Consider the following 12085-nt stretch of genomic DNA (forward strand, 5'->3'; position numbering starts at 1 on the left):
GAAGGACTAAACAGAAACTGATAGCCCAGGAAATTATGGAATGAAAATGGAGATGGCTAAGACATACATGGAGGAAAGACCCGAATAACATAATAAGGCAGGCATTAGACTGGAACACCCAGGGCAGAGGCGACCAGGTAGACCAAGGATAACATGGAAATGCACAATTAAGCAGAAGTGAAAGCTATCAAAATGACATGGGAAGAAGCTAAGACTTCAGCAGGAGACTGGTAAAGATGGAAGGATGTTGTGAGGACCATGAGAGCGAGAGAGAGAGAGAGGAGTGAATGGGATTTCATTCATTTACATCAGCTGAGAATTTCATGTGAGAATTTTAAACACTGGGCCAAATTTTCAAAAGTTCTCAGCCCTAACAACTCCGACTGATCTCAACAGGACTTAGGGCGTTTTTCTATGGTATTTAGGCTACTAAAGACGCACTTGGGTGCCTAGCAGGATTTTCAAAGATGCCTAAGCAGGTTGAGCACCAAATTTTCACTCTTGGCTCTTACACAAAGAAATTTGCAAATAAATGGCTCATGCAGATCAAAAGTTTGGGTGGGAAGGGAGAGCAGGTCAGAAGAAGATTGCAATGGATTTCCAAACTCAGCCTTAACTATAGAATCACTGCTGCACTGCCATAATTCATGAACAAAACTCCATGCCTAATTGCAAGACCATCACTCTTACATGGAGATGCAACCACTGCAAATGTAGACAGTCCGTACTATATACCTGCCAAGCTTCCCCCGGTTCACTAAGAAAGGGATCACTCCAAAATCATGTTCTTCAGCAGGTCATGTTCTTCTGGAGGGAGGAAAGATGCTTGCTGATGTCTGGTTTTGCTAGAACCAGCAGCCAGGTGCTTCAAGGGGAAATATTTAGCAGGGTCCTTGGACCTGAGTGAGCTGCTGGATGGGCATCCCCACATCCACGACCAGAACCGAGGGACCTTCGTGGGGTCCCATCTGCGGCTACTGCATCAGATGAACTGAAGGAGACAGCAGCTGTTGCACTAAAGTCTCTGTTAGAAGCTGCTCTGCCTTTAACTCCATCCAGAGACCTTGTGGTTCCCTTTTTTGCTGCCTGTGTGACAGAGCCCCAAAACAATTAACTTCTTGCTGACTAATTGGAAGGTAGCGCTTGCTCTGCCATATCAAGGGATTATTTTAAAGGCTGGGCATGGTGTCTTAGTGATCAATGCAATGTGAGGAGACAAGGAATAAAGTTACTTTCCTTTCAGAAATATTTTCATCCCCTAAAATATGTATTCCCTCAGTGAAAGCATCCTGGAAATTGATAGCTGCCTCAAAGAAATCTCTATTCATCCACTGAAATGTTTCCATGGATTTTCTTCTCCTGATTCCCTCCTATTGAACCTTTGATGATTCAGGTTTCAGAGTAGCAGCCGTGTTAGTCTGTATTCGCAAAAAGAAAAGGAGTACTTGTAGCACCTTAGAGACTAACAAATTTATTAGAGCATAAGCTTTCGTGAGCTACAGCTCACTTCATCGGATGCAGACTCTGCGGAGTCTGTGTGCCATCCATGTAAAATGAACAGCAACAGCGAAGTCCCTGTTAGACTTCATGGAGTCTCTGGCACTTCTTCCTTTTTAGGATTAATAACTCTGCCTGGGATAGGATTTTTGATTTTGAATATGTCATGGGGAAGATGTCAGGATTAGTTGTACTTGAGTACTAGCTACTTGTGTGGCCCTCATCACCACAGCATCTGAGTGCGTCATGATCCTCCATGTATTTGCCCTCACAGTACACCTGTCAGGCAAGGCAGTGCTGTTATCCCCATTGTACAGGTTGGGAAGTGAGGCACAGAGAGACTAAAGCCCAGATCCTCAAAGGTATTAAGACACCTATTTCAATAGGCATTAGGCACCTAAATACCTTTGATGATCTGAACCTATGTGACTTGCCCAAGGTGCACACAGGAAATCAGTTAATTTAACCTGGGTCTTCCACATCCAATGCTAGGATCCCAAATGGACCATCCCACTGGCTCTCATCTTAGACTCCTACTGGCCCATCTTTCCTCTTCTCTGTAGAATTAAGGGGTGCATCCAAATGCTTTGTAACTAGCTAAAGCAACCTACCATGTGTCATTGTGTCCAGGAGAAGTAGACGTGTGACTTCCAGGCCCAAGTCCTGTGTAGCACTGAGCTTTCTAAGTGCCCTGCCCCAAAAAATCCATAATAGAGAAGAGTTCATGTTCAAGGGGAAGAATTACGAATTATATCAGCCACACGTCTTTCTTTAAACCCATTGGAAGAGTAGATGATGAGCTTTCTGCTAGGTCAGCACCTCTGTCCAGACAGTCTAAACAACAGGACGGAGGTGAGGAACCTGGAGAAAGAGGGGCAGGTACCCAGCACTGCCCCCAGGTTCTGTTGGGAAGGAACAATTGGAAGCCATTCACTCTACTTATACTATATCACATGGGCAGGGTAACAGTAGCTGGTGGAGAATTGCTTTCTAAAGTCACAGAGAGCTTCAGAGAAGGGCTGCTAGGATGACCAGGGGAATGGAGGGTCTATTTTACTGAAGAGGAGATTAAAAGAGCTTGGCTTGTTTAGCGTAGCAAAACAAAGGCTGAGGGGAGAGCTGACTGCTCTCTATAAATACACCAGGGCACAGAGAAGAGCTATGAAGCTAGAAAACAATGTTGACACAAGAACAAATGGATTACAACTGGCCATGAGTAAATTCAGGGTGGAAATTAGAAGAAGGTTTCTAGAGAAACAAGGTGGGTGAGGTAATATCTTTTATTAGACCAACTTCTGGAGGTGAGAGAGACAAGCTTTCCAGCTTACACTGAGCTCATCTTCAGGTTGGTATGAGCTCGAAAGCTCGCTTCTCTCACCAACAGAAGCTGGTCCAACAAAAGATACTACTTCAACCACCTTCTCTCTCATATCCTCAGACCAACACAGCTACAACAACACTGCGTACAAGAAAGTTTCTATCCATCAGAGGAGGGAGGTTCTTGAATGGCCTCCAAGTAGGAGGAAGGGTGGGCAAACAATCTAATTAGTTTTACATGTCAATGGGATTACATGAGGGGGCTCGGCCCTGATGACCTAGGAGGTCCCTTCCAGTCCTATGTACAGAAGTCTAGCTGCATGGGAATGGAGACATTGCCTGTACCCAGGGACACATGGAAGTTAACTTTGAGTGCTGGGATTGGGTCTGGAGCTAGAACTGGCAGTATTTGTGAATGTTGGCAAATGTCACACATTGATGGGTGTTTGCGGGGGAATTTCTTCCTTGGTGTTCTTACCGAGGGAAGGGAGGTTGGAAATGGCAAGGTAGTGGGTGAGGTCAAAAGAGGGTCTAGTGCTGGCTGTTTGAGGATTAGGCAGGCAGTAGTGTGTTATTCAAGAAGACTGGCAGACTCCTAGCAACCTTAACTCCAACAAGCAGCATGTTGCTCGCACATACCACCAGCCTCGTCTACCGACCCAGCCCAGCTACTACTCTTGCCCTACGACTGAGTGAAAATAACTCTCTGCATGACACATTGCGTTTTCAGCAAGACCACCCTGAATTTATGATCTCCTTGTACTTCCCCACCCCTGCACCAATCACAACAAACCACCATTAAGAAGATGGAAGTAGAGAAGGAAGGGAAGATTTGGTGCTGAGCCACAAAACATATGGCCTTGGTGTGGGGGGGGAAAGGTGAATTTTATGGCTTCTCCCAGAATTCCCATAGTGCTGGGCACTACAGGGCCACCCCCTCCAACCACTGCCCTGCCCAAGGTATGCCCCTCACTCTAGACTAAGAGTATTTTGCCTAGTGGGCGTTACCAAGGTATATCTACATGTGAGATACAGATACATAGTGATTATGAATAACTTTAGATACAGAAATGATGCATGCATACAACTAGGATAATCGTATTCAGCAAATCATAACCTTTCCAATGACATCTCACATGCCTCATCTTGCATAAAATGCATCATAATTATGATATAATCATATTATACTAATATCACTATGAAGAATATGGGGTGCAGTGTCACAAAAGACTAATGAGAGTGTGGGGAAGGGTTACAGTCAGTGATTTCCAGGTCAACAAAAGCCAGCCAAGTGTCCACGAGAATTCAGGACAGTGTCACCAACTCTTGAGATGTTATCATGTATCTTGCAATGTCTCATGTTTTTCTTCAAGCCCCAGCTCTTGGACTCACAAGATTGACTAAGACTCACAGCTTCCATTCAATATAAAATGCCAGTTTCTACCACTGGTGGTGACACAAGAAAGCTTACAAACGTAAAGCCAGGGCACCTTGAAGGCTCGGTAACCAGCAAGTGAATAAGAATCCTAAATTTATGATTTTTTTAAAATCTCAAGACTTTTAAGCTGATCTCTGGATTGGGATGGAGAGGCAACTCATAATTTCTGAACACGTGGGATTGGAAACACTGTCAGAACAACTTTATTTCAATTCATCAAAGCCTCACTCTACCATTCTCCAACATCAGTACTTTCCTGTTAGTAATAGCATGATTTAGCAATTAGTGATAGTATCCATTTGCAAAAGGTCTCTTTAATAGTGTAGAATAGCATAACAAGAACCAATGGCTGAAAGTTAAAGCTAGAGAGATTCATACTGGACATAAGGCACACAAGGAGGTTGCTTAACCATTGATTTGAGGACTTCAGTAGCTCAGACATAGGTGAGAAGTTTATTACAGGAGTGGGTGGGTGAGATTCTGTGGCCTGCATTGTGCAGGAGGTCAGACTAGATGATCATAATGGTCCCTTCTGACCTTAATATCTATGAGTCTATCAGAAACAAATTCCCAGTGTATTTGGTGAATTCTCCATTTCTTGGAATCTTCTAATCAAGCCTTTCTGGAAGATTTGCATTAGTCAATTACAAGTTGCTGGGCTCAATACAAGGGTAACTGAGTGAAATTTAATGGCCTGTATGATGCAGGAAATGAAACTAAATAATCTAATTTTCCCTTCTGGCCTTAAACTTTTATGAATCTCCGAAATCTATAACAGAATAGTCCAGAGTCATCACCTATGACAAGCTCGTATTAACAGTCTTCACATCTATGAATCTTTGAACATCAAACATAGTGGTGTTCAGTCTGGCCAAGAGACTTGGCTCCTCGCAGAAGGGTCAAACTGAAGTCATTTTGCATTTCCCTGAACACAAAATAGGCTGAAGATTTTTTTCTTTTTAATATGTTAGACATTTGCTGTTTAGCAAATGCCTTCTGAGCCCAAGCTGTAATGGTTAGCAGCTCCCTCTTATGAGACCAAATGACCTTTTATGTGGGGCTGTGAGCTCCCTTCCCCCCTGGTAATTCCCACCACCTTTCTCTATTGAGGTCATTAAGGAAATATCTTCCCACAGATCTTCCTTTTCAGGGAGTCCTTTACCTCCCTGTTCCTCAGGCTATAGATCAGGGGGTTCAACATGGGGATGACAATGGTGTAGAACACTGAGATGACCTTGTCCTGATCCATTGAGTCTGCTGCTCTGGGCTTGATGTACATGAAGAAGACTGTGCCATAAAAGAGGAAGATGGCTGTGAAGTGGGAGGCACAGGTGGACAGGGCCTTCCGGCGGACCTCTGCTGAGCTCATACTCCCAACAGTGACCAGGATGTAGCAGTAGGACACCAGGATGATGGTCAAGGTGGTCATGTTGCCAGGGCGGAGAAGATGTAGAGAATACCTTGGCCGTGATGGTGTCGGTGCACACGAGCTGCAGCAGAGGGGGGATATCACAGAAGTAGTGATTGATGTTGTTGGGGCCGCAGAAGGGAAGCCAGAAGACATTGCTGGTCTGCACGGCTGAGTTGGCCATGCTGAGGGTGTAGGCCACAGCCACCAGTCGTACGCACATCCCCCTGGACATGAGAGTGTGGTAGAGAAGGGGGTGGCAGATGGCCAGAAACCGGTCATAGGCCATGGTGGCCAGGAGCAGGCACTCCACTGTGCCATGGAGTAAGAAGAAAGCCATCTGTGCCATGCAGCCAGTGTAGGAGATGGACTTGTCGGTGGTGAGGAAATCAGCCAGCAGCCGGGGGATGACCACAGAGGAGTAGCAGATGTCAACCCCATCGCCTTGGGGTGCTTCACCTGCCATGGGGAGTGGACACTGGACACCTTTCAGTGAGACACAGTATATGGTTAGTGCTGGACTCCCAGCCCCTGAGCCCGCGGAACGGGCACTACATGGGCAGTGGGAGGTGTGCTGATCACCTCACCACTCATTCTCAGACACACCGTGCCAATGTGCCTTCACCTTGAAGTACAAGGCAAGAGTAGATTCAGTCTCTGGCCCATCCCATGCTTGGCCTGCCGACCACCATTGCTAGCAGGAAAGCCAACTGGAGTCAGTTCTGACTGAGACTGTTGAGGTGAGAACGCTTGGCAAACTAGGGCCTTGGTGCCCCCGCCCCCAATCTCATTCCATAGTTTCATAGAGTTTTAAGGCCAGAAGGGCCCATTGTGATCATCTAGTCTGACCTCCTGTATAACACAGGCCACTAACTTTCATTCAGCCACCCTCATATTAAGCTCAAAGATTTTAGTTAGGTCAAAGCATTTCAGTCCTCAGGAGACTAAACTATTATGTGCCTGTGACGTGCTGCCTGTGGGAGCCAGCTGAGGTCACTCATAGATTCATAGATTCACAGATACTAAGGTCAGAAGGGACCATTCTGATCATCTAGTCCGACCTCCTGCACAGCGCAGGCCACAGAATCTCACCCACCCACTCCTACAAAAAACCTCACCTATGTCTGAGCTATTGAAGTCCTTAAATCATGGTTTAAAGACTTCAAGGAGCAGAGAAGCCTCCCTCAAGTTACCCATGCCCCATGCTACAGAGGAAGGCTAAAAACCTCCAGGGCCTCTCCAATCTGCCCTGGAGGAAAATTCCTTCCCAACCCCAAATATGGCAATCAGCTAAACCCTGAGCATATGGGCAAGATTCACCAGCCAGATACCCAGGAAAGAATTTTCTGTAGTAACTCAGATCCCATCCATCTAATATCCCATCTCAGAGGATTAGTCCTATTTACCCTGAATATTTAAAGATCAATTACTTACCAAAATCCCATTATCCCATCATACCATCTCCTCCATAAACTCAATTAGGGTCAACTGCAAACAGAATGGGGCAAACAATCCCCAAAGCTGGTGGATATTCCAATACTTAGATTTACCAAGCCAGCACAAAACAGCTTCTATAGTTACCTCCCTGGTTACTTAGATGTCCAAATAATACAGTTCCCTTAAAGTACCCAGCCTCAGGCCTCCATCCAGACACACAAGTCAAACATGTGATGATAAATTCTGAAAATCTTATTTCATCATATAAAAGAAAAGGTTCTTCCAATCCCAAAGGACCAAGACCCAGACCCAGGTCAAATAATAACTTAGATCTTACCCCAAATACACGCTTATAGTCAATTCTTATTAACTAAACTAAAATTTATTAAAAAAGAAAAAAGAGAGAGAGTTGGTTAAAAGATCAATACACATACAGACTTGAGTTCAATTTTTGAGGTTCAGATACACAGCAGAGTTGAGTTTGTAGTGGCCAAAAGTCCTTTCAGAAATAGTTCAAAGGTTATAGTCCAATGTCCATGTTAAGGGTGACTCCAGTCAATGACTGGGGATCTCAATCCTTATGGCTTAAGGTTTCCCCCTCTTGAAACCCAACGCAGATCTGAGATGGAGAGGGTTCCTGCAGCCTTTTGGCCTGAGAAAACAATAGGCTTAACTTTCCTTCTCCCAAACATCACGGTCATTAGCACAGGATAATTTATCCATTAAACAGTTCAGATACAGGTTATCACAACCTTCAAAGAGACATAGACAATAATACTATTTCACTCAAGTGTCTTCCTAAATGTTAATATTCCTTTTTGGATCTTTGAATCAAAGCTATAGCAATAGACAAGACTTGTTTGCTTATATCACAAGACCTGAGCAAACATCTACCCTTCTACCTCTAACAATGCAGACTTGCATTTCAAAGCTCTATTCATTTACATATCTTCCTAACCAGTCTTTAAAGTCTGGCCATGAGTCAGGTCAGTCTGTGGGTTAATTAACTCTTTCTGGTCCTGTCACCTTTCAGTGAGATATTATATTACACTCATAATGTCACACCCCCAACGCAAAATTGATGCAGGAAGGAATGACACAAACATCACTGAGTGCATCCCAAGAGCTCCTCATCCTGGATTCTGTCTCACTACAGCTTGTACTGGGTTAGAAGCTGTACCCAGTGTATAACAGAAATGGTTTATCAAAGTCATGTTCCATAACATGATTGAATCTTTTTACAAACTCAAGGTAAAACTTGGTTAGAACAATAATGGATTAGATCTGCTCTTGCAGCATGGTTCCTGTATGTCTCATGTGATCTTGCCAAGAGCTAAAGAACATAGCTACTTTATCCATACAAGCTCTGGCAAATGTTTGGAACCCAATTAACATCAGATCAATGTAGATATTAATGTTGTTCATAGTACAGGAATCTTGGCATTTAGCAGTGAAAGCAATGTGGTAGTGTGCCTCAGTTTCCCTTTTCCTACAGCACACTAGGTTTGGAATGTCTTTTCCCCTGTGAAAAGTTCCAAGACTGTTTACAGGCATTAACTGTGAAGCATTAGCATTACAAGGCCTTCTAACACCAAGTGTGTTCTCATGTATTCCTTTTAACATGTTTAAGGGGTTTTTCAGAAGATTATGCACATTGTACATTTTTACAGTTCTTAGTAATAGCAACACATTAGTTACAACAATCACCATCAGCAATAACAATAAATTCATTGTAAGTGTCCATCTACAATCATTTTTGTCATGCCACACCTTTGGCTTAATACCATTGGGGTTTTGGCGTTTTAGGGTTAACCTGTGACTTCCCTTTGCAAAATTAAGGTCTCTCTTTCCTCCTTGCCCCAAAGGATCAAACCCTGATTTCTCTTGCTTAACAGAATTCATTGGCTGATTGGGTGTGCTCTATTCATTTACATATCTTCCTAACCAGTCTTTAAAGTTCGGCCGTGGGTCAGATCAGTCTATGAGTTAATTAATTCTTTCTGGCCCTGTCACCTGTCAATGAGCTATTATATTACACTCATAACGTTACAGTGTCACAGGCAGAGGAGAGGCGAGACCAAGATGTCAGCAGTGCCTGAAGCCTCTGCAATGGCAGAGTGTTGCTCAGGTGAGGTAGGCCCAGATGATCCCAGCAGGTGTGACCCACACCTCATGCTGAAGAGGAAAGCAAAACAACCCCAATGTCCCTGCCAATCTGACCTGAGGGAAAATTCCTTCCTGACCCCTAATTTGGGGATTAGTTTGACCTTGAGCATGCAAGCAAGATACACCAGCCAGGTGCCTGAGAAATACAATTCTCTGTACCACTTCACTGGTTCACCCTATCTGGTTTCCCATCTTCAGTTGTGGATGTTCTCTGCTGCTCCAGAGGAAGGCAGAAAAAACCTGGTTCACTCAACAGCTGTCAAACACAATGGTGGGACAATGCAGCCCACTGAGCCTCCTGGGGGAGCACAAAGCTCAGCAAGTCACAGACTCAGCCCCATGTTCCAGGAACCCTGGCTAAACCAGACAGCATGTTCAGAAGACGGTGCTTGAAGGTTGGTCGGGAAAAAAAATGAGGCTTAAGCTACTGAAAATGAAAGACAAACTAATGAGGTGCAAAGGTCTGACCCTAAAGCTACTGACATCAGAAAGAATCTCTCAACTGACTTCAAGGAGTTTTGGATCAAGCTCCAAATCCTTAAACTGGCAAAAATCAAGACCCACTTACAACTGCCAAGAAGAACAAGAAGCAATGGTTTCAAGTTGCAGTGGGGGTGGTTTAGGTTGGATATTAGGAAACACTATTTCATTAGGAAGCACTGGAATGGGTTACCTTGGGAGGTGGTGGAATCTCCATCCTTAGAGGTTTTTAAGGCCCGGCTTGACAAAGTCCTGGCTGGATGATTTAGTTGGTGCTGGTCCTGCTTTGAGCAGGGGGATGGACTTCAGGACCTCCTGAGGTCTCTTCCAACCCTAATCTTCTATGATTCTATGATTCTATGGCTGGAGCCCTTTGCAGTCATTTAAAAAGCCTCCTCTGGACTGTAATCAATAATTATCATTATTCTGTATTTGCATCGCAGCTGGGCTGTGACATCTGCTACCAATACAGAATAAAAAAGACAGTCTTTTGCCCCAAAACGCTTCCACTCGGCCTTGGATTAGGCCATTGGAGCTGACCAGTGTCACTCAGGTACCAAATTCAGGCTCAGGCAGTCTGGTGCCCAGCACACTGACTGGAGAAGACTTAACTGCAGTCATGAATGTCTCTTAAGTTTGGTTGAGCAGGACATCTCAGTGGAGTTAATTTACATGGAAGTGCATAACTGTGTCCCATTTCCACATAGATACCTACCTATCCTAAAGAAATCAGGCAGAAAGCTTGGGATCCAAAAAATCAGCTTCAAGTCCCTGCTCTGCCACAGATTCCTTGTGTGAGTCAATTAAAGCTAGAGTTTCAAGGTGCTTTAGAGCCTAACTCCGGAGTTAGATGTGTAGGGGCTTTTGAGGTACCTAAACACTTTTAGAAATCTGGCCCCTAGCTTCTGCCTCAGTTCCCCCTCTGCCACAGAGGGGATTGTTAATACAGCGTGGTGACATTTTTCAACAAAACCTTCTTTTAGTGAAAAACAAAGATTCAGATCAACCGAAACATTTGGCAAATTTGTGGCAATATGCCAAATTGTTTCAGTCAAGGAAAAACCCAACAAAAAAAATCCCCCCAACATCAATTTTTTTTCATTTTTTTCAATTAAAACCAAATTTCCTATCATGCTGAAATTTCCATCAACTTCATTTAAATTTTTAAGAAAAAAAATGTAAAATGCTTGGAATTGAAACAAAATGTTTCATTTGACCCAGGACAATTTTTTCCAACTTTTTAATTTGCTGAAAAAAGATTTAAATTCTTTTTTGGGACAATCCAAAACAATTATTTTGTTTTTGAATTGCCAGCAAACTGAAAAATCAGTTATTCATCTGGCTCTAGTTGTGAGGGTAAATATATTAATGATTTTGAGATACTCAAAGACTGTGGTGATGCAGGCCATACAAGTGCCATAGATAGGTGCAGTATCCAATACCTGTGACTGAGACAGAATTTTATACGCAACCAGACAACAACAGATTATTCTCTGAGTTGATTCCCAACTCCCCTGGTCGTCAGAACCAAGGCACAAGGCAAATCTACAAAGGAGAGGATGCTTGTGATATTTGAGCAGCTAAAGACCCACCTTGCAGCAGAAACTCCTGCCCTTCTTGTTCGTGGACAGATGTTTGAAGACCAACTTGACCTGTGGAGATGCTGGGACTTTTCATCACAGACTCACCTAAGGAGCTTCATATAGGGGCTAGATGAGCCCCTTGGATTCTCCTCCCAGGTACACAACACAGTCAGTCACCTCATTCAAAGGGCTAAAGACTCCCTGATCTTGCAGCTTATGTCATCACTCACCCCTGTGAAAAGCTAGGGTGAAACGCTACCAGGTCACAATGGCAGCTCTTTGCATACACTTTGTGCTGATGGTGAGTGACACACAAGGTGCAGAGGCAGTTGAGAAGGTGGCCAGAGTTGTGGCCATTCATGAATGGCCCTTTGTTCTGGTGTTATTCACTGCTGACACAGACTAGCCCCTGGCAATCCAGAAGGCTCAGGGTTCTGGGGAATAATACTGACCCATCCAGCGCTAGGGTCATAGATTCCAGTCTAGTCCCAGATCTGTAGAGACCAAACTCTGTTATTGTGCGATGGCTGTTTGCTGGCCTCTGTGAAAAGAGATGGAGATTCTCCATCTAGCTCCCAGAAGGACACATCTCAAAAACAACTGGCATCTCATGTAGTGAGTCTAGGCAGAGAGACCAAAGCTTGAATGGCCATGGGAACTGGACTCCTCTCTTGATCCTAGATTCTTCATGGTCTAGGCTGAGGTCCATTGGTAGGAGGGAGGGAGGAGCAGCATGTATGTCTGGACTGTAGTGACCAG

General features: G+C 44.2%; 1 protein-coding gene across 1 annotated transcript; it reads right to left on the minus strand.

Annotated features, from left to right (window-relative positions):
• Positions 1-5366: 5366 nt before the first annotated feature.
• On the minus strand, positions 5367-10912 carry LOC119856901 (olfactory receptor 1009-like; the record flags this gene model as incomplete). Its single annotated transcript, XM_038404993.1, is given in 4 exon segments — positions 5367-5683; positions 5686-5712; positions 5715-6097; positions 10896-10912. Coding segments are annotated over 4 exon segments (744 nt in total), but the record flags the coding sequence as incomplete, so codon positions are not given.
• Positions 10913-12085: the final 1173 nt, after the last annotated feature.

This window comes from Dermochelys coriacea, chromosome 6 (genome assembly GCF_009764565.3).
Source record: "Dermochelys coriacea isolate rDerCor1 chromosome 6, rDerCor1.pri.v4, whole genome shotgun sequence".
Taxonomy (NCBI): domain Eukaryota; kingdom Metazoa; phylum Chordata; order Testudines; family Dermochelyidae; genus Dermochelys; species Dermochelys coriacea.